General features: G+C 36.3%; 6 protein-coding genes across 8 annotated transcripts in view; 4 read left to right on the top strand and 2 right to left on the bottom strand.

The window, feature by feature from the left end:
* The window catches only part of LOC111462934 (auxin transport protein BIG), a 25,095-nt gene extending 24,383 nt beyond the window's left edge, over nucleotides 1-712 (bottom strand). The window contains exon 1 of the mRNA XM_023106768.1: nucleotides 253-712. Coding sequence (XP_022962536.1) covers nucleotides 253-541 — 289 coding nt within the window. The 5' untranslated portion in view covers nucleotides 542-712. The remainder of the gene's footprint in view (nucleotides 1-252) is intronic.
* Nucleotides 713-3,469: 2,757 nt separating this feature from the next.
* Nucleotides 3,470-4,564, top strand: LOC111463006 (amyloid beta A4 precursor protein-binding family B member 1-interacting protein-like). Its single transcript, XM_023106839.1, has 2 exons — nucleotides 3,470-3,683; nucleotides 3,754-4,564. Exons 1-2 carry the CDS (start codon nucleotides 3,521-3,523, stop codon nucleotides 4,548-4,550), a joined length of 960 nt encoding a protein of 319 aa, XP_022962607.1. The 5' UTR covers nucleotides 3,470-3,520; the 3' UTR covers nucleotides 4,551-4,564.
* Nucleotides 4,565-5,069: 505 nt separating this feature from the next.
* On the top strand, nucleotides 5,070-8,991 carry LOC111456789 (E3 ubiquitin-protein ligase At3g02290). Of its 3 annotated transcripts, none has more exons than XM_023098793.1 (5): nucleotides 5,070-5,548; nucleotides 6,160-6,517; nucleotides 6,896-7,322; nucleotides 7,511-7,620; nucleotides 8,629-8,991. In XM_023098793.1, exons 2-5 carry the CDS (start codon nucleotides 6,398-6,400, stop codon nucleotides 8,653-8,655), a joined length of 684 nt encoding a protein of 227 aa, XP_022954561.1. In that variant the 5' UTR covers nucleotides 5,070-5,548; nucleotides 6,160-6,397; the 3' UTR covers nucleotides 8,656-8,991. The 3 variants fall into 3 exon arrangements, with proteins under 3 accessions (XP_022954561.1, XP_022954569.1, XP_022954554.1); XM_023098801.1 differs by lacking the exon at nucleotides 5,070-5,548 and adding an exon at nucleotides 5,555-5,657; XM_023098786.1 differs by lacking the exon at nucleotides 5,070-5,548 and adding an exon at nucleotides 5,555-5,860.
* Nucleotides 8,992-10,709: 1,718 nt separating this feature from the next.
* On the top strand, nucleotides 10,710-15,170 carry LOC111456778 (ultraviolet-B receptor UVR8). The gene is made up of 9 exons (XM_023098774.1): nucleotides 10,710-10,932; nucleotides 11,236-11,497; nucleotides 11,974-12,167; nucleotides 12,247-12,294; nucleotides 12,812-12,884; nucleotides 13,116-13,287; nucleotides 14,084-14,515; nucleotides 14,595-14,786; nucleotides 14,863-15,170. Exons 2-9 carry the CDS (start codon nucleotides 11,245-11,247, stop codon nucleotides 14,924-14,926), a joined length of 1,428 nt encoding a protein of 475 aa, XP_022954542.1. The 5' UTR covers nucleotides 10,710-10,932; nucleotides 11,236-11,244; the 3' UTR covers nucleotides 14,927-15,170.
* A 67-nt stretch (nucleotides 15,171-15,237) lies between these two features.
* On the bottom strand, nucleotides 15,238-16,294 carry LOC111456806 (transcription factor MYB59-like). The gene is made up of 3 exons (XM_023098813.1): nucleotides 16,127-16,294; nucleotides 15,919-16,048; nucleotides 15,238-15,626 (listed from the first exon to the last, which is right to left on the bottom strand). Exons 1-3 carry the CDS (start codon nucleotides 16,245-16,247, stop codon nucleotides 15,263-15,265), a joined length of 615 nt encoding a protein of 204 aa, XP_022954581.1. The 5' UTR covers nucleotides 16,248-16,294; the 3' UTR covers nucleotides 15,238-15,262.
* Nucleotides 16,295-17,970: 1,676 nt separating this feature from the next.
* On the top strand, nucleotides 17,971-25,907 carry LOC111456770 (probable tRNA (guanine(26)-N(2))-dimethyltransferase 2). The gene is made up of 12 exons (XM_023098762.1): nucleotides 17,971-18,442; nucleotides 19,165-19,470; nucleotides 20,666-20,753; nucleotides 21,105-21,226; nucleotides 21,426-21,565; nucleotides 21,658-21,730; nucleotides 22,543-22,631; nucleotides 22,766-22,871; nucleotides 24,080-24,292; nucleotides 24,868-25,062; nucleotides 25,203-25,280; nucleotides 25,446-25,907. Exons 1-12 carry the CDS (start codon nucleotides 18,347-18,349, stop codon nucleotides 25,683-25,685), a joined length of 1,746 nt encoding a protein of 581 aa, XP_022954530.1. The 5' UTR covers nucleotides 17,971-18,346; the 3' UTR covers nucleotides 25,686-25,907.
* The last annotated feature ends 603 nt before the right edge of the window (nucleotides 25,908-26,510 follow it).

Genomic DNA, 26,510 nt, shown 5'->3' with positions numbered 1-26,510 from the left:
AAAAAAAAAAAAAAAAAAAAAAAAAAAAAAAAGTTTAGAGTGAAAAGCACTTCAATTCCAATCCAACTAAGTTTCAAGTCCTCACAAAATCAAAATACTCAACACATTACGTTCATAACATTGCCCGAGTAATCCAAAAGCACATCAAAAAAAAAATCCGAAAACGAAAACCAGAAGGCGTCCAAAACAAAACGGAGACCGAAAACACATATTTCTCAATCGAGAAAAGCTCGGGAGTGAAGCAAAGCGTACCGGTGAGGGATCGAGAAGCAGAAGTAATTGCATGAGCAATTGAGCAAACAGCTTGGATCTGAGGATCGGTCCACGACTGAAAAGCAAGCTTCCCGTCGCCTAGGTCCCGAAGACCAGCGTTGAGAATTAAATAGAATTGACGAAGGCCAAGTTTGATCGAAGAATCATCGGAGCGAATAAGAAGCTGGAGAATATCGGAGGAAGACGAAGGGTCCTTAGTATTGGCGCTGGTGCTGGAATCATCAAGGAAGAGAGTGTCTACGAGTTTGACGAGACTCTGCTCCGCCATGGGCAGTGGCGCCCAAAGGCCAGGACGATCAGAAGTAGAAACTTGGAGAAGAAGAAGAAAGAAGAAGAAAAGAGAAAAAAAGGATGTGCGTTTGATTATAAATAGTAAAAGAAGAGGGGTTTTGAGAGTGTCAAGAAAACGGGAGGGGGTTTATAACAAAATGTTGCTCTTAAGGCGGTCGATTGAAAGGGAAGAGAAAATATTCCCCCGGAGATTTTTTTTTTTTCTTTTTTGCATTGCTGTTAATAATACAGATATTTATAAATAAAATAAATAAATATTATGAAACGCTGTTTTTCTAGTGGCCACTTCCACTTGTCAGCTCGCAAGATGACCTGCGTTGTCCTTCATCTGACGTGGCACCGTATGTAAAAGCCTCCAAGTTTTGTTTTATCATGCCTAATTATCAATCAAATATTAATCTCAAAATATTTTAAAATGTATAATTTTTTATTTTTCCATAAATCATTTAAGAAGTTAAATTATAATATATTAAATACACACCTTTATTAAATACAAAATTCAATTTTATTCGTTAGTTTCAAATGTGTTATGACATATTAGATAAAAAAATTCAAAAAGATTGGTTTAAAAAATAATTCATTTTAGATCTAAAATGTCTCAAATTGTCATAATATATTAAAATGACTAATATATTCTGATAATGTCATTGTCCACCGTAGAACGACGACATCTAACAATCATTTTCATCTTTAGTGACCCTTCGACAATGGTATGAAATGGTAAACAATACAGACAATATTTTAAATATAAATTCAAACTTGTTAATTCGTAGTATTTATTAGTTTTTTTTTTTTATATATATATAGTAATTTGACGTTAAAGGAGCCAAATTCATAAGTGTTTTAATTCTAAATAGTTTTATAAACAAAATGCATTTTAGAAAAATACTTGAATTGAAAAACAATCCAAACAGATGCTTAAATGCGAAATTGAAAGGTAAGGAATATGATATAGTAATTTAATTTTTTAATTTTGTTGTAAATTATTTTCGGCTTCCAAGCACGATTTTCAGCCATCCAAGAAGGCAAATCACGGTACATCCAAACACGATGAACAACTATATCACCAGGTATCTCGGCACCAAGATCCATGGGAGGTGAGCCAAAGGTTTAAAACTATGCAATTAATAACTAATCTTCTGCAATACGATCGATAATCCTCGGATCTGTGGATCACTAATCAAAGGAGACATCCGCATAAACACGATATCTGCGAACGAATTGATAGAGGAAGAATCCAGATCCCAGTCGATACACACGAGAGAGATGAAAATTCAATCGAAAATCGGAGTCCGCTAGTTGAGAAAGCTTTGAAAGATTAAACAATTGCTCACTTACCTCAGAAGCTCGAACGCCGACTTCGTGTGCGAGCGATCGCGAAATGCCTAGAAAAGATCGAACAGAGAGGCGATGGAGTAATCCATGGAGTGGTGCAGAATCGCGTGCTTACAAGAAATAATTAAAGAGAGAGCAACTGACTGGGAGTCTCAGAGTGAGAAGGATTTTGAAATTTGTTTCGCGGCGTGCTTTCTTCTCCGGCACGAATTTTATGGCGGGAGAGTGGTGGGTTTTAAATTATGTAATTTTTTTTTTTAGGGAAACGATTCATCGCTTGGACTAAATTTTGTTTCAAATTTTATTCTATAATTTCTTTTTTTTTTGCAAAAATATTCTCTAAAAAAAATCATAAAACCATACTTAATTTTGTTGAAAATAGTTAAACTATCTCATGGAGGAACACTCGTTCTTATTACATGTTTTGTCCTCACTCACATACATCCTATGAAAAATTTAGGAGTCCACCCTATTAGATGAACACGACTCTCCACTAAGTATGATATACTTCACTTTGAGCATAAGCTTTTATGACATTACTTTGGACTTCTTCAAAATGTCTCTTATGACTTTGCTTTGGGCTTCCTCAAAATGTCTCATTCGAACGGAGAGAGTATTCATTGATTGTAAGCTCATCATCATTGTTGGATGAAAGTCCCACATCGGCTAATTTAGAAAATGATCATGAGTTTGTAATCAAGGAATACTCTCTATTAGAATGAGGTATTTTGGGAAGCGCAAAACAAAATTATGAGAACTTATGCTCAAAGTGGATAATATCATACCCACGAGAGCTTATGCTCATAGTGGACAATATCATATAATTATAGAGAATCATGTTCGTCTAACACCCAACATAAAATTGTTCATCAAGTACGCTTATTGCGTAACTATGAAGTTCTTTGATGAGTCTATGAATAGGAAGGTACACTTTTTTACTCAAACCTTACATTATTATTTTTGTTATAGTTAACATTAGTAGGTGAATCGAACAAAATTGAATTAGGGTATAAATTGCAATTTCATGAAACTGCACCTTAAATTTGTAAATATTGCAATTGAAGGTAGGGACGTTCAAGAAATTATTAAAATAAACAAATTACTCGCAAATTTAGATAAACAAATTACTCTCAAATTTAGAAAATTTAGAAAATATAATAAGCTCAAATTTAAGTACTAAACATATAATATAATTTTCTTTTAATAAAAATTTATGCAAAATCATGCTAAAGTATTTGGGGGAAAGAGACAGAAAAAATACCTTGGAGTATATAGGGAAAGAAATAGGGAATTAAATATTTATTTTCCCTTTTTCAGTGCAGTTGAGGAGCTGTTTATTTTCACAGATAAGTCACCAAAACAGAGCCTTTTTTGGCCTTTAATCTCGTGAACCAACACTGCCCCAACTGCCCCAATCCCCCCATCTTCACACCAATAAAGAACCAAACCAAACCAAACCAAACCAAACCAAAATCAACTACATTGACTGCTGTTTCGGTTTACAGTTCACTGGTTTCTGCATGAACCACATTATGAACCTTACGCTATTTTTCTGCTATAAATAAATCTCCATTCCCCTCTCCTTCCTCACCTCAAACAACATCAACACTGCCATCTAAAAATGATTTGCCTCCTCATTCTAATCGCCCTCAATTTCAGTTTCCTCGACCTCTCACAGGCCAGGCACCACAACAACCTCCCTTCCACGGCCGCGGTCGTCGGTACCGTCTTCTGCGACACGTGTTTTCAAGACACGTTTTCTAAGTCAAGTCACTTCATTTCAGGTACTTTACCAACTAGCTTGTAGAATTAATATGATGTTGGTTTGTTCAGATATTGATGCGTACTATTTAGGCGCGACGGTGGCTGTCGAATGTGGCGATGGGGGATCGAACCCGAGTTTTAGAGACGAAGTAAAGACAGACAAAACAGGGGAATTCAAGATTCAGCTGCCAGTTTCAGTGAGGAAGATTGAGGAATGTTATGTGCGGTTAATAAGAAGCAGTGAACCATATTGTGCGGTGGCTGCAAGAGCCAAATCATCATCGCTTAAGCTCAAGTCAAGAAAACAAGGCACGCATGTGTTCTCGGCTGGATTCTTCACTTTCAAGCCTCTTAAACACCCAAAACTTTGCAGCCATAACTCACATTCTAGTGAATTTGATGACACGAAACAAGTCGTTGACTTCCCGGGGTTACCGGCTCCGATCCAGAACCCGACCGTGCCGAATGTTCCTCGGATTTACGATAACCTTCCGCCTCTAACTCTTCTTCCTGGACTTCCTCCATTGCCTCAGCTTCCTCCTCTCCCTCCTCTTCCACCTCTCCCTGTTTTTCCATTGTTTCCACCAAAAAAGGATGATGAAAATGTACAAACTCCAAAGATAAGTCAAAACCCGGACATGTTTCATCCACAAACTCTCCTTCCAATTCCATCTTTAAAGCCTTTGAGGCCACATTTTGTTATGCCTCCACATAAGCTGCGTCACCATCCTCTCACGCATGGTCCTTTTTCGCCTTCATTCTCAACTCCTACACCGCCCTCGGCCGCCGCCGACGAGTTAGCTCCGTCCCCGCCGCTCCCTTTTTCACTCCCACCCATCCCTCGTATGCCCGAGATCTCCTCACCTCCAAAGGAAACTTCTCCTTAAAAAATTGTAACGACCCTTGTTTTCAAATGATTTCAGTAACAAAAATAAAACTTTGAATTAGTAGTTTTTACCTATTCATAGTACGAATTAGTAATTGTGAACGAAATCGATGAACTTGCGAGTAGATGATGGGATTTGACATGAAAGATTGTGTTGTTTTGGATAAGATTGATCGTATGATTATTCAAATCATCAAAGGTTTATCAAATGGATTAAATTGGACGATTGATCCAATTGCTTTTGTTTGTTATGGATTTTGTTCTTTTGTGATCAATAATTTGAATATGTTATTTTATTTTCTAAATCTTGTTTAAACAAAAAAAAATTATTATAAAAGGACATAAATTTCAGACCTTAAAAAAAATGACAATTAAGTAAAATTATAATGATGCTGATATTCAAAATATATATATAAAAAATGTATCGAAGAAAAAAATGTGAAATCTTTTTCCAAGCAAGAACAAAATTATTTTATCCTTTTTAGCAGGAGACAAATTATACATTCGATTCGAGAGAGGATAATAAATGTTTTTATCGGTTCATGAAGATTCAAATCCCGAAAGTAAATTTAGGTTGAAATTGGTACCAAATCCTAAATTTGTAGCAGTTCTTGGGGGAGTAGACACATAGTGGAGATTAAATTAGAGCGTTCTATCGAACAAAACCATCGAAGCAAAGGAGTCACCGGGAGCGCGATAAACAGAGGGGAAGAGGGCAGTAGCTTTATTTTCGCGGAATTCGTAGCTTTAATTTCATCGCCTTCAATTCCTTTTTCCAATCTAAACGCCCCTTCAAACGCGCAATCTTGATTTAGCTTGAAATCCCAATTATCTGCGTGCGTGATTTTTCCCAAAAAGTGCACGTATATATTTTCCGTATATTCTCCCGATTTCCGTCTTCCAGGTTTCTCTGTCCTCCACCCACCCACCCACCCACCCACCGAAGATCGTATTTTCTTTCGGTCTTCTCTTCTCCCTCCACTTTACTGCTCTTTCAAGGTGCGCTTCTATTTTTCTCCTTTTTCGTATGAATAGTTCAAGGGCATCCCGATGATCGCCCCAAATTTGTATTGTTCTGTATTGGGATTCTCAGTTTTTTTCATGATTTGTGCGTATTCATGGTCCGATCGTCCATTTTTTGAGTTTTTTCTTGTGGGATTGTCGTATAATTTCAATAGTTTTTGATGATCATGATCAGCTTGGTATGCTATTGATGTTGTCAAGGTATCTTGTTTCCTCCTCATCGAAGGAAAGAATATGTGTTTTCAGAGGTCACCCAGAAAAAAAATCTCAATTTCTTTAGACGAGAGGGTAATTTTGACGAAGATTATGGCATTTTATTAACCCTTTGATTGATTTCTGGCTGTTTCAACAAATTTTTGTTTCATTATTGTGATGAGTGCAGCAAAGGATTGCTGCCGACAGATTTATGTTCCTTGAAATAATGCCGATTGTTGGTTTAATGAACGATCTTAGTAGAATTTTTTTGATTTGACTTGCTATCTTGGCGATCGCATAGGCATTTATGCATCATAGTTGGTTTAAGGATAATCCCTTGGGATCCTCATTTGATTATCAGTGTTACTGAACTGTGGCTGCTTATTTTACAGGTGAAATTCACAGTTTGAAAATCCAGTTTATTCAAATTGAAGAGGGAGGGTACTAGTTCGTGGAGGAAATAGTACTTCTGCGGGCTTATGTACTCTCGTATCCAATTGCCAACATAATCATTGGCCAATAATTTTGAACTTGAATGCAAGTGAATAGCTGAATTGATCTATCTGTTGACTTGGGAATCTGCTGGATTAGATAATCGAGAATTTTAAGAGATTTGTAGGCGTTGGCACAATGGGTGCTGTCTGCTGCTGTTTGAGCATGGACGATTTTGAAGACTATGTCAATCCTAATAGTTCGGTATATAGGAATTGCACCTGTCTTAGTTGCTTCATTCAGAATTTCTTAAACGCCGTAAGCCCTATTTTCGTTGCATTTTTTGCGATTGTGTCACTGTGAAGGATGAAAATTTCGTTATTTCATAAATAACGTGTTTTGTTCGAATGCTAATAATGGTGAAAATTCGAAGAAAATGTTGCGAACATTAATGCTTCTCACTTCATTGTATGCCATTGTATTGTGTTATTTGTTTGCGTTTGTCTTTCCATATTTTCTTGCTTTATGATGCGCGCGTAAATAAATATATATGACCCATAACGCACATCAAATTATCATCTTCTTATGGAAAGCGCTTGTAAGTTGTTTCTCACGCGTCACAATTGTTTAGCTGTAGTTACAAACTTTGTTCTTATGATAATCGTATGACTCTGCTTTCCGTCTTATTTTCTCTAGTACACATTGATTTTTCGAAGAGGAGAAGTGCATCCTGTCTCTTCATCAATTCAAGGGGCGACATCCATGAGTTCTGCATCATCGACAGACAACTCTTTATCTGAAATATACCGCTCACCTCCAAGGCCATTGCCATATGATGCTGACCCCAGATACATCCGCTTGCAGCGGGATGGATTGATTTCGAGGCGCGAGAAGGGTTCAAGCCATTTACATGAGGAGTCAGAACCTCTAAGAGGTGAAGTAGATACAGATTCAGATTCTTTGGGCTCGGCAGGCAAATGGAATGGATCTGCTTGTCTTGACGAATCTAAAGAAAATCTTGGCAAGTCATCTCTAAAGATCCCATCAACTAAATCTACCACTGGAGCAGGGTATGCTTATACATCTTCGGAAGACGAGGATGTCTGTCCAACATGTCTTGAAGGTCGATTTTTTTGATAACTTCATTTTATCCTTGATTTTATTTAATTGCTCATCAAAATCTATGATTTTGGCCCTCAATATTCTTGTTTTTTGAGCTTATAGGGGGATAAACAAGTTACTAATCCACACGTTTTTTGACATGCCGAAATTTTCATTCTGCTCGTTAAATTTTCTTTTTTTCCCTAGCAGAATATACCTCAGAGAATCCCAAGATAGTGACAAAATGCTGTCATCACTTTCACCTTGGATGTATCTATGAGTGGATGGAGAGAAGTGATAACTGCCCAGTTTGTGGCAAGGTATGCCTCTTTTTCTCCATCATATCATATGAACTTGTTCAATCACTATCTCAAAGCCACCCTATTAGTTGCGTTCTAGTGACTCGGATTGATGTTCGGATCTTTTTATGTTTTGGAAGTTCTGTGTTTCGTAAGCGTCGCCATTATTTGGCAAAATATGACTTTATGATTTGACGCAATTGATTTTAAGATTAATATTTCTTGGTACTTTAGTATGGATTGAGCATAAGGACTATTCTGGATTTGCAGAACCATCGTGGTTCGTTTAGAAATTGAAAAAATGTCTAGTTAACATAGATGGTCTATACGATCCATTTATTTATGTCTACCCTATCCTTGTGTCATCTTCGCTCAGAACCGACTTATTAAGCTACGTTATAATAACTCCTATAAAAAAAAAAACTTGTAGAACATCAGAAGTTTAAGAGAACACATCATTTTTCTTTTTCTTATGTGCTTCTTAGAATGGGATCACTCAATTTCATTTTTTGTTTTTGTTGATAACCTGAGGGTTCTCAAGCTAACCTGGGGGCACCTACACCCGCCCCTAGGATTGAAACCCCATGTGACCTCTGGGTAGGTGTCGTGCGCCTTTTGCGGAGGGGCCACCCCTTGGGCACTTGTTGATCTCGTTTTGACGTAAATATTTATGCTTGATTGATACACTACACCATTTTGTGATATTCGATTGGTCGGGTAGTGCTTCGGCGTTTTTTGGTATAATAACTGATGTTCTTTTCCTCAGCTCCTTCACTGGTGAAGCTTTGGGGAATGATCTTGAAACGCGATCCTTAGATGCTCATCTCTAAGTATAAAATGGCGTATTATCTTACATAGTATAAAATCATGTTTTTGTGTTTAAAATCTGGGGTTTTCTGTTTCTTTTGATGAGCTGATTAATAGTAGCATAAGATTATTTGATTTGTAAACTAGGAGTAGGAAGGAAACAGCCCAAGTTTGGATGGGTCTCATTAACTTTTGTTTCATGCCACTGTTTGAATATCTTAGGTAATGGCATTTGATGAAACGACTTGATTGTTCGTGTCGTGTCGTGGATGAAGGCGGCGGCTGCGGCGGCAGCAGCAGCAGCACCTCGGGCATAATAACCAACAGGAAGATGGTGATTTGTGAATATTGCAGGATAATATTTTTCAACCATAGTAAATATTATGAATGAAAGTCTAACCAAGGTTGGATCCATCTGTTTCCTCTCTCTCTCTCTCTCTCTCTTGTTCTTCATTTTTCAAAGAGATTCAAAGATTATTTCTAAGTTATACAGTGTTGTTGAAACCGATGTTTCACCAAAATATATGATCTTATAGGGGGAAGAAAAACAGGTGTTGTGAATGACTGAGAAATCTTTCCATCCCATGTTTGGTGTTTTTTCCTTTTCTTTTCTTGAAAATGGAATATGATCACCTTTCAATCATCTCATCTCATCTCATCTCATCTTCTGAATGAAAATGCTTAAATCATTCAATCATATTGAGTTCAATTCAGCTTATTCCTTGTGTTTAGGTCTTTGTTTGGGATTATGCGTTGAGGTGTGTGGACAATGTCATTGATCAATCAAAATCTTCTTTTTGCTTCAACTTAAACTGGGTAGACTCGATCAAATTGTCATTAAAAACCACAATTTAATGCTATACTATAATAGTCTTAGATGCTTAAGTTGGTTTCCAAGGCCAACGTGTGTGATAAACAATTCATAGCATAATTATTCTACGGTACTTAAGTGTCATATTGATAACTCATCACATTTTGTTCAATCATAAATAAAAAGTTAGTTCAATAAAAATTGAATAACAAGGTTGTGCATATAATAAGATGAAAAACCGACGAAACTGATAGATATTCACCACATGCTAATTAAGTAAAGGGTCCACTAGTTCCACTATAAGCTTGCTTCTCCTAATGCCAACACCAAGAAGAAGGTCGTTTACGTGCTTAACTTGCATTGGCAACGTCGACCTATCTACATCCAACGTGAGAGACCAATTGCCTTAGTTAGAAGGAAGGCGTTCTCGAGACATACCAGATCCCAATTACCAGGTGACCTATTAACTAATCTTTCTGACAATTGCTCAGCTTCCAAGGTGCCGAGTGAAGCTGCTACTCATAAAGATGTCAATACCTGGAATCAAAAAATTGTTTCAACCAATTTTAGAAAATTAATTTTGGGGAAATATGTAATTTATTTATTTAATATATTTTTTTTGTCGGAATAATATATATATATATATATATATATATATATATATATATATTATTGATTTATTGTAATTAAATAATTATAGTTTATTATTTTATAAATTAGGATGAATTAATTAATTGAATTTATTCCAAATAAGAGTAAATGTTATAAGAATTTTATATGAATAAATAATATTTTGTATAGCTCTAGTAATTACTACTAACAATAGTTAAGAGATTGTTGGTTTTCCAAGACGCTCATAATATCTTCACTCATCTTTTCAGAGGTTTGGTTAGAAATGAATTAAGAGATCGTTTAAGAAACCGTGTGAAGATTTCAGGTTCAGGCAACATTGTCTTGGTATTCTCCGCTTGAACTAATAGCAAATTCAATCTCACAGCAGCATCAGAATCAATGAAAATTCAACTCCTAATTACACAAAATCGTAGATCCAGTAATCCTAAGACACAAACATGCCTTCAAGGCAACAAAAGAACTAGTAAGCATCCACAAATTTCATGCACAATGATAAAAACAGATCACGGATCGATTAATGAGCAAATGGTGGAACAGGATACGTACCCTAGTTCTACCGCCAAATTTCGCCAACAAGCGGGATCACGAATTTCTAATCTCGGATTCCTTCAAAGTTCAATTTGACAAGCGAACACAGATCCAAAAACCGATAAACACGAAAAATAATTACTCAAAACAGCGCCGGCTGCCTCCATAATAAATGTCCACAAGACGTAATTCCATTTGCTCAAGCAGTAATCCCGACTTTCGCGACAGTAGTGATCACGAGAAGGATGAATACTCGCTCCTGCTTGAAGGGATGATTCATTCCAGACGGATGAACTTTAACAAATAAAAATTCTCAAATGGAAGCGGTTTATATTTTGATGAAATTTTATGTTTGTAAATTGTAATATATATAGGAAGGGCCGAATGCAGAAGAGTTGGGCCGGGCCCAATACCAGGCTTATCCAGGCAACCCGCCCCATCTCCAAGTTTCGCGGAACAACAGAAAGCGGCGATCGTTTTCTTGCAACTATTTATTTCCTTTCCTTCTAACTTCCTTTCCATTTCAAACTTTCTTCTTTGATCCTGTTCCTCAGGTACTCTCCGCTTTCCCTCTAATCATCTCTCTCTTTAAATTTTCACATATTTTTACTGTCTGAATCATATCATACGGCTGACGACAACTCAGGAAAAGGTCCGCCCTTTCCGTGATTAGTTTCGATTTTCCTTTTTTTTGTCGTCGGTCCATCGATTGGAATGAGGCTTGAGAAATTAGAACGAATAATGCGGTGGTCTTCATTTTTTCTTTTCTGCATGATATCTTTCATTTCCAATTTCTGTTTGATTTCTTCTTTGGAGCTGAACTATTTGTTGTCCATGGAATTTTTCGAATCTTTTAGGGGCAAGAAATGGATATTAACGATGTGTTTGGGATGACCCAGAATTGTAGCCTGCCAAGAAAGAGTGCAATTTATGTTTGGGGTTATAATCAATCGGGCCAGACGGGTCGAAAGGGTAAGGATCATCAATTAAGGATTCCTAGGCAGCTCCGTCCTGACCTTTTTGGATGCCCAGTGGAAGCTAATTGTCGATGGCTGGATATTGATTGTGGTCGTGAACATACGGCTGCTGTGGCTTCTGATGGGTCACTTTTTACCTGGGGTTTGACCTATTCCTACTCTCTGTTTCTGTTCATAAAATGTTTCTGATGACCCGAGATTTCGTTTCTTTTGATATGTTTATATGCAAGTTTATTCTTTCGTTTAAAGCTCTTGGAACTACAGGCTTCTTTCTCCAATCTTTTGGGTTTTATTCCAAATTTCCGGACCATTCGGAAAATTGAAATAATAACATATGGACAATGATAATAATTTTAGCAGATATCAATGAGAGTTTGATTATTTGTGGTACCCTGTGACTCATCTGGCGTTACCCAAAAGTTTCAGATCAATGAATTCTAGCAATATTAAATGGGAACGATGTTGTATTGGTTTCCTTGGGCGTCCATCTGGCTCCTCTTTGTCTGCTTGAACCTTTTATTTGCAGAATTTGTCTGTTTTTCTTTTCCCCTGCAGTGCACGTGAAGGTGCTCGGTTTTGATATAGGATTTTTTTTCCTTTTCAAATAATAACTATCAGGTGCAAATGATTTTGGTCAACTGGGGGATGGAACTGAGGAAAAGAGCAAAGAGCCAAAGAAAGTGAAGCAATTGCAGACGGAGTTTGTGAAATCTGTTTCCTGTGGAGCACATTGTACTGCTGCTATTGCAGAACCTCACGAGAATGATGGCACGATTTCAACTAGCAGACTCTGGATTTGGGGACAAAATCAGGTTTTAGTTTACTTGTTTTAAATATTGATGTTCTTTTGTGAACTTTTCTGCATTTTCAACAACTCCTCTCTTATCACAGGGATCCAATTTGCCACGCTTATTTTGGGGAGCCTTCACACCAAACACGGTATGTTTCTAATATATAGTAAGCGAATATCATGTGTCTATCGTGTATATATTTAAATTTTTTAAAAATCTCAGTATTTTGTCAGTTTCTTTTTCACTTTTTCTTCTCTTTTTTGTTGTATTGCTCCAATAACGAGCCTAGTTAATGTTCTCTCATTTATTGTCTACCATTCTTGCATCTTCCTCTCTGTGAGAGAGGCATCCATCGTTTTAATCACTTTGGAAAGACCTTGCCTTATTTGCTCCTTAAATTTTCACACTATTCTAATAACCTTGGCTTCAACTAATTCAATGTAATAACTGTTTTGTTATTTTGTTTCTCTTCTCTATGTTGAAGTTCCTCTATGATTCGACAGTGTCATGTGATAATATAGAACTGTCTTCAGCTGATACAAAATTTAGTGTTGAATTAACATGATATAGAGTTATAAGTTAATACAATGAGAATGATAGTCGATTACTACTTTGCAGTTAATATTCCTTAAAACAATTACCTAAGGACATTCTATTTTCTGTAGATTATTCGTCAAGTGTCCTGTGGGGCAGTTCATGTAGTGGCATTATCGGATGATGGGCAAATGCAAGCATGGGGTGAGTTCATTTGGATTTCATTAAAGTTGACCTTTTAAAGTTCAAGAAATTTTTTTAGTGAAGTTGATTTCTACTTGTATACACTTGGTGATGCTATTGTGTATTGGGAATCTACTCGTAGTGAGTTGGAAGCAGGAGAGAACCTTGAATATTGGGAATCTATCCTTAGTGAGTTTTTATCTAGTTTCCTGCCACCTCAATAATAATACAATACCTATTCTGGTTGACCAGGCTACAATGAGTATGGTCAGCTAGGCAGGGGTGTTACGTCCGAAGGTCTACAAGGAGCTCGCATTATAAGTGCTTATGCAAAGTTCCTTGATGAGGCCCCTGAGCTTGTAAAGATTACTAAAGTGTCATGTGGGGAGTACCATTCTGCAGCTATATCTGAAAACGGCGAGGTGTAAGTGATCCAAAGGACAAACTAACTGGAAAAAAAGTTTTTATTTTTAAGTTTGTGAACTGTGCTCGTCCACAGATCACATAGATCTCAAGGTTTGGAATCTTCTAACAGAATTCCCATATAAGGGAGAACAAATTGGATGATCAATGCACTGTGATGTCGTGGACACCCGTTCCACTGATTGACTATCAAATGAAGTTCTTACATAGAATTTCCTTCTTCAAATTATGTGTTTAGTGTCAAAACATGAGTGCATGCCATTCACACATACTCTCTTTGAATTTTTTTAGTTTTGTTTGGTGCATCTAACAGAATTCCCATATAAGGGAGAACAAATTGGATGATCAATGCACTGTGATGTCGTGGACACCCGTTCCACTGATTGACTATCAAATGAAGTTCTTACATAGAATTTCCTTCTTCAAATTATGTGTTTAGTGTCAAAACATGAGTGCATGCCATTCACACATACACTCTTTGAATTTTTTTAGTTTTGTTTGGTGCATCGTTGATTTGTTGTGTCAATTTATGGTGACAAGCTCATGTAGTTTCTACTTAGGAATTTGAAAGTTCGCAGGCATGGAGTTTCGCACGTGCAATTCTATTATGTGAGTTAGTTAACGAAAGAAATCTGTGAATTAGAGGAAAAAAGAAGGAAAGGGAACTAAGCTATTGAACTCTTATTGTCGAGGAACTAAGACACCTATTTACCAACTTGTTAGATCCAATGTGTATGACTAGTTTTAGTTTTGATCCCATAAATGCTCTATTTATCAATTTTGCTCTGTACCTTCAGCTATACATGGGGACTAGGAAGTATGGGTCAACTGGGTCACTGTTCCCCTCAGTCTGTGGACAAGGAGTTGATACCTCGGAGAGTTGTTGCTCTTGATGGAATATGGATAAAGGATATCGCATGTGGCGGAGTCCACACATGTGCCATTACTCAAAAAGGTTCTTTATATGCATGGGGTGGCGGTCAAGTTGGACAATTAGGTCTTGGGCCCCAGACTGGGTTTTTTTCATGTGTCGTGGGTGACTCAGAGAAGTTTCTTCGAAATCTACCTGTATTAGTTGTCCCAAATGGTGTTCTACATGTTGCTTGTGGACATTCACATACTCTTGTTTCAATGAAGGATGGAAGGATCCATGGGTGGGGTTACAATAGCTATGGCCAGGCAGCTAATGAGAAATCTACATATGCTTGGTATCCATCTCCTATTGATTGGTACGTATATGGTTGTTCGACATATTTATTTACGTGTTCATAATGGTAGATTCACATTTATAAAATTTTAAATTTCCAGGTGTGTGGGAGAAGTGCGAAAACTAGCAGCTGGTGGTGGACATTCAGCTGTCTTAACAGATGCTTGTTCCTTGAAGGAGCTGTGTGAGTTCAGGCTTGCTGATACTGTTAACTTGCAGAATGCTTCCGAAATAGAAGATGTTGCGTCCAGGACGGGATCGGATGCTTTAGCACGCCTTTGTGGACGACTTAAGTATTACTCTTTCATGCATATCCTCGTTTATACTTGCATTAAGCACATATCTCTTCAACTTGCTATTTTCATGCAGGGAGTCTCTTCTCGATGGCCATTGTGAATACGAAGAAGGCGAAACCAGCCATGGAAAGAAATGAAATAGAGGAAACACAGAGGACAGAAGAAGAATTGAATGCAGTCTGCCAATAACTTATCAGTCAGTATTCTTCTTTCATCATTCTCCCATCAGCATAGAAATATCGAAATGATTAAATCTAGGCGGTATACTGTGTGTGATGATGAATTGTATACTTTTTGGCATCTGATAAACATTGCCAATCATGAACTTGATCTGTATCATCAAATATACTTATTTGGTCACATTGACCATTTCTCTTCCCAGGGTTCATAATCCATCCATATTCTAATAGCAAACTTGTATTATGTCGTTGGATCTATAGTCAACATTGCTTCTTAAAAAGATAGGTTCCCCATTACAAAAGGTTGTTTGAATCTTCCCAAAGGCCACCCCATAAGTAGCTCTCTTCCGCCGCCGCAGCTGCCGCCCAGGTTGCAAAATCTTCATACACCATTGACAAGTAGCTCTGATCAGCCGCCATGGCTGCAGGCTCTGTAAAGACCATCCCTAATTCATCATTGTCTCTTCCACATGGCTTCATCATATCTTTCTCCTCTCTGTCTTGTTCAAAGCTGATTGGTGGTGATGTTTTGTTGTCTGGTTTTGGAACAACCATTTGAGCCTCTCTCTTTGGCTTCATCTTCTTGAAATGCGTTCTCCAGTAATTTTTTATTTCATTATCAGTTCTTCCTGGTAAATATCTTGCTATGGTTGACCATCTGTCAGTTAAAACATTACCCATTTGGTTAAGAGAGAGATGGGTAAAAAAAATGTGGAGAGAGGAATATGTGAGATCTTGACGTCGGGCTTCGAAGGTGGGTAGATTATGAGATCTCACATCAGTTGGAGAGGAGAACGAAACATTTTTTATAAAGATGTGGAAACTTCTCCCAACAAATGCGTTTTAAAAACCTTGATGGGAAGTCCGAAAGGAAAAGCCCAAAGAAGGAGTTTAAAAAAGCTCAATATCTGCTAGCGGTGGGTTTGAGTTGTTATAGAATAATTACTTACTTGTTACCCCAAAGAGCATGAAGTTCTATGATAATGCCTTCCTCAAGAGGAGTGAGATGGCCTCTCTTAAGACCCGGTCTAAGATAATTCACCCATCTCAATCTGCAACTTTTTCCCGTTCTATTCAAACCTGAATAAGATTGATGTCTTTTAACTCTAATCTTCCAGTTTAGAGGGAAAAAAAAAAGGGAAGAGAATATGTTTTTACGTGAACCAGTGGCAACAGAAGTCCATCTTCCTTCGCCATGCACTTTCACGTATTCAGACAACAACTTGTCTTCCTCAGGAGTCCATGGCCCCTTCCTCCATTCTTTTTCTTCTGCATCCATTTTTATATCTTCTTCTTCTTCTGCTGCAGCTTCTTCTGCTATATGACAACAAAAAGCTTGTTGTGGTATCAATGGCTGCCTTTAACCTCTATTTATATACCCAATTCATTCAGTTCCTTCCATTGATTATGCCTTTCATTATCTATCATTTTGAGTATGATATGATCTTTAAATCAGATCTTATTGGTGATTCCGTTTCATTCTTTTTCTTCCCCTACCTACAGGACTTTTAGTTCAAATATGTTATTGGTTTCTCTACCCCTTCATATATGGTCCTCATCAGTTTGTCATATTTATCTTTTGATCACCCAATTAGAACCTTACATGTTTGTACTTTGTGTTCTATAAAATAACATTATATGTGAAGTAAAGAAAATGATGATGGTGTAAGCTAAGTTGAAGACATTATCTTAATTATTTATGAATGTGTTAGGGAGAGTGTACTTAAAGGTTAATCATAGTAGGAGTAGGATTTAATTGGAATTATATTGACAAGATACTATGATTTATATGATCGATACTAGTAGTAGTATGATCGATAATGTAAACAGTCTAAACCCCCACCGCTAATAAATATTGTCTTCTCTAAGCTTTTCCTTTCAGGCTTTTTCTCAAGGCGTCTGTGAGGGAGAGGTTTCCACGCCCTCGTAAAAAATGTTTTATTTCCTCTTTAACCAATGTGAGATCTCACAATCCACCCCTTTTCGGGGCAGCGTCCTTGTTGACACTCATTCATTTTTCCAATTGATATGGGATCTCACAATCCACACTTTTATAAAGAATGTTTTGTTCTCCTATCCAACTAACGTGAGATCTCACGGATAACCTAACATGACTAAACTAGTTAAGTGAAAATATGAGGTTCGATCGTAATTAAATTATTAATAAAAAAATGTTATTTTTAGTTTCTTATGATTAAAAATCAAAATTATACGCGCGGTTGTATAATCTTTTTTTAATGAGATTTAACAAAATCCTAACAAAATTTGAAAGGGAGAAAAAAGAACATGATATTCTAAATCATTGGACTTTGTGGGTCTCATAAACAAAGTGGGTTGTTGATGATTCACTCAAAATAGCATCCAATCCAATAGAACTGCACCAACTGTTACGTTCCACGTAATATAATCCTTAGGGTTCTTTCTTTTTCAAGAAGGTGCAATGCAAAAGAAACTTACTTTGTTAGCCTATTCAAAAACATTATAAATACAACGCCCCTTCTTGGAGATTAATCCCACAAATCAGTATGAGTCATTTTAGTCTGTTGTATCACCCCATTTACATATTAAAATAAATTTTGTACTAGTAAATTTTTTTAAGTCAATCATGATTGAATTGAAAAAAATAAAATAAAGTTTTAGTAAACTTATCCATTTTAATTATATAATTAATTTAGAATTTCAATTCAAACTGATAGAAGAGGATCTTTTTAAATCAACATATTGAATTATCCAATATATTCTCTTATTTTAATTTTTTTAGCTATTTATGTTTTTTTTTTATCAAATTATATTAAAGTAACTAATGATTGTTCAATAAACATAATCCGTGTGATTAAATCAATATCATGATTAAATGTTCAAACATGAATTTTAAATATTCTCGGAAGATTGGGAGATTAAATAGAATAAGTATGAAATTTATAATTTAATTTTATATTAAGAAAAGAAAATTAAATTTAACGTTTTTAAATATTAACATTATGAGTTGGCGCAAAACCCTCAGCCTCTAGCCGTGGATTGGAGATTAGGGTTTAAGGTTAAAGATCGAAGAATATATATATCGTGCGCGGAATTTGAGGGAACTTTCAATTGTCAAGCAGCAATTGAGTAGTGGCAAAAGGGTTCCGCTGTTCTAAATTACAGTTCATGAATCATATTCAACATATTTAAGTGTTGGTTTCTTCTCAGTGGTTGGTTTTGTTTATCTAACTGCAGCTCTGAAACCATCACACGAAGCTCTCAAAACCAAGAGAAGCGGAGGTATTGGAGGTTTTTCAGGGTCGTAGCCTTCTGCTTTGACCACCCTTGAAACTAGCAAGGAGCGGAAGAAGGAAGAATCCCAGAAACTGTTTTTCGTTGCATGTGAGAGCCGCAATAATGGCGACAGATCTTAGTGAATTCACCATCATCAAGGAGGGAGAGGCTGAGATTCTCATGCACGCGAAGAATGAAGTCTTTTTCAATAAGACCCAGGTGCCTTTTTTTAACTTGAATAATGGTTTTCTGGGGTTTTGGAGTTCAGGCGTTGTTCTTTGTTAAAATTAATAGGCCAGTCAAAAGTTTCCATGGATTCTTGTGGTGGGAAAATGATTTACATATGATTGTTTCTAGCATTTAAAGTTTGGCGCGGTTATTGATTTGGAAAATATTTAAGATTTGACTTCTGTTCTTGTTTTAATGGGAAAGCTTGGGGGAGAAGAGGTAGCTTTGGGAAATTTTATATTTTGATGAAGTGAAGAGGCTTTTTAGGTGTTGCTACTATTTCGAAACTTCAGCATGTTAGTGTATTTAAATAACTGATATTTGATGGAGAAACTAAGATATACAATTTATTTAAATCATCGAAGTATAATGTGGTATGATGAATTTAAATATATTGTTCCATGCAGTTTGCACTATATGATAGCAATCTCCTTATCCTTAAGAATAGCTTATAGTTCTTTTTGAGATTCTTGGCAGCAGCATTAGCTAAATCATTGCTCTTTACTACATAATTTGTTTTGAAGTCCCAGCTTTCCCTCTGTAATTAAGAGTAACTGGCAGTTCTCTTTTTCCTTAATGAAAACTGTTACCAACTTTGTTCTATCTGTGTGGCTTTTGGATTTTCATTTCCCTTTTTTTACTCTTTACTGCCCGTATAGCTTGAAGCTTTTTTCCATTGTAGAATTTTAACTGTTCTCTGCTGTAATACTCAGGTTAACAACAGAGACCTATCCATAGCTGTCCTTAGGGCATTTATATCAAAACGCAAGCAGGAGCATGAGACGAAAATATCAAGAAGAGCCAAATCAGCACAAAAGATTTCTGAAAATAATGGTTCTGAAATTGTTATGGAAGAAGCTTCTAACGAATCTGCAACAAATGATGAAAAGTGCAATACAGATTGTGATGCTCATGAAAAACTATCAAATGAATGTGGGAGTCCAGTCTTGTCCGAAGAACAGAAAGAGAACGTAGCGGGAAAAGAACGAAGAGATGCCAAGCCTATTAGAGTTCTTGAGGTTCTTTTAATTTCATTGATCATTATATTATGTGCACGTGCACAATTTAATCATAGTTTATTGTTTAATGATGTGGGGAGCATATTCCATTTAGGAATGTGTTCATGCTTGGGTTATTAGTCCTCTGTTTGAGTGAGTAATACAGAGTCTATAACCTGTCCTTTCTTATAAAGGCAACTGAAATCCTGAAATGATGCTGCCACTAGGAAGGATTCTCTAGAGATGCTCAACAAGAAGTTTGGCGAAGATTTATCAATTAGGGAATAGAATAAGGAGCCTGAAGTTTTTACCTCTCTGTTGTATTTTTTTTTTTAACAAAATGACTGGGAGTTCCATTAGTACTAAAATTAAAGATTCCTTGGTTACACTAGTTTTTTGGAACAATGCAACATAGCTGGGGGCTTTTCTAACTACAAGTTCATAGATGATTGCAATATTTATCCTCCCCCAAACATCTCCTCCAGTTGTTTGCTATCTTGAGTTGAATTAGCCACTAGGACATAATTTATTTTGAACAAATGGAAGACCAAGGGAAAGGATAAGGACATAACAGATTTATATATATATATATGTATGTATATAAAATGATGAATTTCAAATGAAGATACAACTGCTTGTTTGATATTTAAATTTTTGCTTCTTATATGATAGTTGGGTCATTAGTTTAGAGTTTTTTTTTTTTTTTTTTTAATCTGATTTTTTGGGGGTAATAATATCATATATTTTTATTTTTATTCTATAATCCGACTTTGATTTTCCTATATATACTTTTGATATACATCGCTGCATTGTTAAACATTGTGTAATTGGCTTCTCAAATTCATTCAAATGCTGTATAGCTTATTGTCCCATTCTCATAGTAGTTGAAGTTTCAAGCATCATAATGTGAATTGCATCTTTTATGTGAAAATTATGTAGATGCGTAAAAAATACCAATTTTTTAAAATAAAGTTGTTCTGAATAGTTTGTATATATCATGTCCATGAAGATGAACGTGTCCCTGAACTAAGTACTAATATATTAGAATCTACTGTTCAACATGTTGTCATCGTGTCTCTCTGACTCTGATGTTATATTTGTGCTTCTAAAATCTTGTCTGTTCGTGTGTGCTTCTCCTTTGGGATGCCTGGTTTGGGATTCGGTGATATGTTGTCCATTCCCTTCTTTCTGAATAATTTCTGCTTTAAATTTGAAGGCCTTGTCAGCTTCTGGGCTAAGAGCCTTAAGATATGCTCGTGAAGTAGAGGGGATTGGTCAAGTTGTGGCGTTAGACAATGATAAAGGTAATTTTTCAAATTATTCGTAATATCAAAAAGTTCCTTTTAGCAAATATGTTTCTTGGCTACCAAAAAAAAAAAAAAAAAATTTAAAATTTAAAATAAAAGAAAAGAAGAGAACTAAAAAACTAAAAGGACATGACAAATCACTCCAAAACATACCTTAGTGTTTGTAATTCTTTCCCTTTTTTTCTGTATAGATTTGTGTCTCAAACTGCCAGTGGAACCTTAGGAATGGAAGTTATCCATTATACTCGTCTGTATGCTATTATCGATATTAATATGCCATTTAGGTGTTTCTTTTTAGTTGTCCGTTGCTAACTGAACCTGTTAATGATAAGAATTGTTTTTCAACAGCATCGGTTGAAGCTTGTCGGAGAAACATCAAGTTTAATGGTTCAATAGCATGTGCAAAAGTGGAATCACATCTTACTGATGCTCGTGTTTATATGCTTACTCACCCAAATGAATTTGACATGGTATGTACGCACTATTTCAGATATGAAGGTTAGCTCCTTGGAAATCATATTGGGAAGTAACTATGGGAATGCATTTTATTTTTCCTTGTTACAGTTTAGAATAGTAGCCTCTTAGAATAATTATATATAACGTAATGATACGTGCACTTACGTGAATACAAGGTTGAAACTTTTATGCAACTTATTTGGGTTATTTCAGGTTGATCTGGATCCTTATGGTTCACCTTCTATTTTCTTGGATTCTGCCGTTCAATCTGTTGTTGATGGTGGCATGCTGATGTGCACCGCAACTGATATGGCAGTCCTTTGCGGGGGGAATGGAGAAGTTTGCTATTCCAAGTAAGTTTTTCAGTCTTCAATTATCATTCTTTTTTTTTTTTTTTTTAATATTGTAATAGATTATGTGTCCTAAAAATTGCTGATCGATTCAGATATGGTTCCTATCCTTTGAGAGGGAAATATTGCCACGAAATGGCTTTAAGAATCCTCCTTGCCTGCATTGAGGTACGCCTATCTCCTATGTATTTCTCAAAAGTGTACTTGATGAATTATTTTACCACCTTTCTTAACATGCTGTCAATATCATTCTTATCTTGTTAGAAACGTGCAGTATAGGCTCTTAAATGACACACGCACACAACACACTGTAGGAAACTGAAAATCTATTACAAAGGAGAGTAGTACTGAAGGAGGGGAGAAGAAATCCCTGGAGGCAAAGGGAATCACAAAAAGGGACCCAATTTGCACAAATAAGCAAAATATTGTAATTACAGAAAGAATAATACAATGTACACACCTAGATGCGTAGAGTCTAACTAGGTCCAACATTCTTCCAAAGGACTAAAAGAGTCTTTGAAAATGCTTTGATTCCTCTTCTGTCTTAGCCTCCATAAATGTGGGCATTGGTCAAAAGGATGTGGCTTCCCGGTGAAAGGGTGACAATGCAGAATCTGAGCTATAAGTGATCTGCAGCATAAAGAGTAACACCGATTAATTCCTGTTTGCATGCTTTTATCACTTGAGAACTATTAGTGGTGATATCCAAGTTGATACCCACTTTATGATCAATTAAAATATTTAGTTCTGCCTGTTCATGAGCATTTTTCACTCGAGAAAGAAGTTTTTTTTTTTTTTTTTTCTTTTCTTAATCTCTTAGTTAATTGGAGATCTGTCATATAGTGCTTCACCTTCCTCTTCATTCTAATCTCAGAACATGCATGTCTCTTTATCTAAAATATAACGTTCTTCAAATTTCTGGTTTCACTAACAAGTAGAAGTGGTCTCTTATGCATTATTTTTGTTCTTATTCTTTGTAGAGCCATGCAAATAGATACAAGCGGTATATTGTTCCTGTCCTATCTGTCCAGATGGATTTCTATGTTCGGGTTTTTGTTCGTGTTTACACGTAAGTTGCCGATTCCTTTGAATTTACTGGGTTAGCTATATTGCACTACTTTTTTTTTTTTATGTGCTATAAGTATTTATATATGATGGTGCTTTCCTTTGATTGTTTACACTTGGTGAAATAATTGGCTGCAGTTCCGCAAGTGCAATGAAAAATACTCCCCTTAAGCTCTCATATGTTTATCAGTGCACTGGTTGTGATTCTTTCCATCTCCAGCAGATCGGGAGAAGCGTCTCCAAGGTATATTTCACTACGACCTGGTATTTATGTTGGTTAATCACATATATTGAGTATATATTTATTGTCCAGTGTAATTTCTCAAACTGGTGCAAGTTTCTCCGGCTTATTTGTACGGTTACCCCCTGCACCCCTTTTTCTTTTGTACAACTAGCTTTCATTGGGTCAAATGAAAGTAAAACGAACAGCCCACAAAACACAGCAGTCAGCCAAAAATGGAGAACACAAAGCAATACGTAATGGGCCTTAACTTTTGGTGGCAAAAAATTTATTCACAAATGTTTTGAAGTATGAGCGCAAGGGAGTCATTACAACACACTAACCCCCACACATCTTCCCTCTGCCTGTCTAATCCCACGAACATTTTCCCATTTTAAAGCTAGTTTTCCGAAGTACATGTCCTTTCTCTGAAACAGAGGATCCGGATTGATGTTCTCCATCATCCCTCAAATGCTTGAGCTTCTTAACCAGATAAATATCAAAAGCCTGTTATGAACAATTCGAGCAAGAGGCCAAAGAAGGTGTTTAAAATAATTTGGCTCGAACTTGCACCAAGCACAGCAAGATGAGCCTAGAGCCAATGTGGAGGCTCTTGGCAGGGAATCAAAATCTACGGACTAAGAAAATGGCTGAACTTTTATGAAAATATGTTCTAATCTTTGGAATATGCGACTTGGAATTACTTCTTTTGAGGCTTTGGATTAAGGGACCCAATTCTCACGATTGGCCTACTTGTTTGTTTTGATGTAACCTCATACTTTATTATGAGAGGTTGGAAAGAGAGGAATAGGAGGCTTTTAAGCTTAACCAGATGGTAGTTAATAAGGTTTAGGAACATTCATTTTCAAAGTTCTATGCACTTCCCGAGGTAGTGGCTTCTTTTTCTTTTTCTTTTTCCTTACCTTATCTAGGAAGATTAGGCTTTCTGTGAGATTCTTTGCCCTGTACTATGATGGATTTCTTATCGTCCTTTTATTCAACATATAATATTTTTTTTTTTCTCCTTGAATGTAGAGAATCTGGTTGATGTAAGCTATATTGATCTTGTATTGACACTTGTTGGGAATTGATCGATATATCTGATGCCTTTTTTTATCTTCATGTTATATATTTACATCTGATTGGAAGTGAGTCCTTGTTTGAATTAGTAAGTTCTTTGCAATATGAATTGTGTATAGTTCTTGACGTGTCATCTATCCTTCTGCTTTCAGAATAACAGCGTCAGGTATTTACCTGGTTTTGGTCCTTCTGTTCCTCAAGAGTGCAGTGATTGTGGGAAGAAATTCAACATGGGCGGGCCTATCTGGTCTGCTCCAATCCACGATCAAGAATGGGTTAGCTCCATGCTAGCTGATGTGAAGTCTATGAAGGACACTTATCCTGCATATGATCGTATATCTGCTGTATTGACAACAATTTCAGAGGTGCGTTTTATGCGTGGATCTGGCATTATAAATCCATATTGGTCTATAAATGTATTAAGCCATTGGAATTATGCTGTTAGTTATTCTTCTCAAGTCAATATAACTTCGTAATTTTAGCCATTACCTAATTTCCCTCATCAAATAAATGGAAAAAAAGTTTGGAAATGCCATCAGTTTGGCCTATAAAAAAAATTCATTACAATAAATAAGGAACCAGAAGATCAACTCAGATAGATTTATTTAGAAGACTTGAGTGTAGTTTGTCCTGAGATCTAATCATCTTGGACCATAGATAATATCTAAAAGAAAAAGGTTTATTAACTTCAGTTTTTTAAAAATATGTTGACATTTTTTTTCACTTATTAAATAGAGTAGTACATGCGAATAGTTCCCTGGTTATTTGGTTTTCTAGTTGTGAAGGATTAAGTACAAAAGTAATTTTAGAGTAAACACTTTACTAGCAACATCTTGGTTACGTGTCATTCCATACATTCTAAATCATCATGCTTATATGCTGATGAATGTCTTTCTTTGTGTGCAGCATTTATTAACTCAAATGTATTTTTACTGTGCAGGAACTGATGGATGTTCCTTTATTTTTGAGTCTTCACAACCTCTGTGCAACATTGAAGTGCACATCTCCATCAGCTGTTAATTTCCGTTCTGCAGTTATTAATGCAGGATATCGCATATCGGGCACTCATGTGAATCCTTTAGGACTGAAATCAGATGCTCCCATGAGTGTTATTTGGGACATAATGCGTTGCTGGGTAAGGCAATCTGAATTGTACACTTCATTATATACTCAGACAGTCATTTGTATATAATATATCATATAGCCTTCTGACCAGATGTGGACTGTAGATGTGTCTTACATGTATCAAGGTTTCATCGATCTTTTTTCTTTTAGGTCAAAAATCATCCAGTAAAAGCTCAACCTGAAGATCAGCCAGGAAGTATCATTCTCGCCAAGGAACCAGTTCTTGAAGTAAGTTTCATTTTGAAGTTCGACTGTTGGTCCGTGGTAACATTAAGTTGCAATGTTTTTGCCCCCTGTTTTTCCCATTGTCAAATATGTTATTCTGTACATTCAAACATATAAAATGATGGCCTGTAGCTGATGTACTTTTCGGAATTCTTATCTTCTTGGCAGGCTAATTTTGCTAGAGCTATAGCATCTCTTAGCAAGGCACAGGCAAAGAAAGTTGCACGCTTCCTTCCAAATCCCGAAAGACATTGGGGCCCAAAGCTGAGAGCGGGTCGTCAAATCACGAGTAAGCACATCTCTCTACTAGGTGCTGATGCAGTAAATGGAGCTCTTAGCCATGCAGATTCTGAAGAGCCTAATGCTAAACGTTCCAAGGTAGAAGAAGATCCAGCTCCCAATCAGTAAATGTGTGCGAATTCTCATATCTTCTACCATGTTTCTAAGTTTTTCAATATTTACATTTTGACCCAACACATGAAATGCTTGTTTGTGGACTCTTCTATAGAAGTAGAAGTTTTTGTTTAATGTTGAGGAAGGCTTTATTTCAAAATATATCATTTAGATTTCTGTCGAGAGAACGACCAAGATTGCAAGGGAGTGCGTGCACAAAAGAAGTTTTTCCCTCGATCCCTATGATCGAATGCTTCTGAACGCAAGCTGACTGTCGTTCTTGTTTATTTATCTTAATTGCGAGGCTTCTTGGCTTAAAAGTCTTAGTTTTTAAAGCTTGGATTAGGAATTTAGATTGGTGTAATTTATTGTTCTACGAACATTTTTTTAATCTATAATTTAGTGTTTTGATATTTAGAAGTTGAGTTACATATATCTTATAATATGATTGAGATCATCTCTATTAAAAAAACAAAATTAAAGAACAATCTCATCTTTTGGAGATAAGAGGTAGCAAGAATGAGTTTCTAGACACTAGTACTGTGTATACTAAAATCTTTTCAATGCTTAGATGGGTCCGAATCCTGCGTTTGATGGAGTTTCCATATAATAGTGAGCTTGTATTAGTCTTCTCCAGAGAATATTTTATGATACTGTCGGCTGTGAATTGTTGGCAGGGTGCATAGTGGTCATAAGTTATGACTAAAGGATGACTGAGTGGTTGTGGTACCATTACAATTACGAGTGTTTTGGTAGCTTGGTGTGAACATGGTATATAATTGGTTGTGCCTTTTCTACACAAGTTGCATCTCATGTTAGGCTCTCGACTAATTGCGTGAG

This window comes from Cucurbita moschata, unplaced genomic scaffold (assembly GCF_002738365.1).
Source record: "Cucurbita moschata cultivar Rifu unplaced genomic scaffold, Cmos_1.0 Cmo_Scf00002, whole genome shotgun sequence".
In the NCBI taxonomy this organism is placed as follows: domain Eukaryota; kingdom Viridiplantae; phylum Streptophyta; class Magnoliopsida; order Cucurbitales; family Cucurbitaceae; genus Cucurbita; species Cucurbita moschata.
This window is presented reverse-complemented; position numbering and strand designations above follow the sequence as displayed.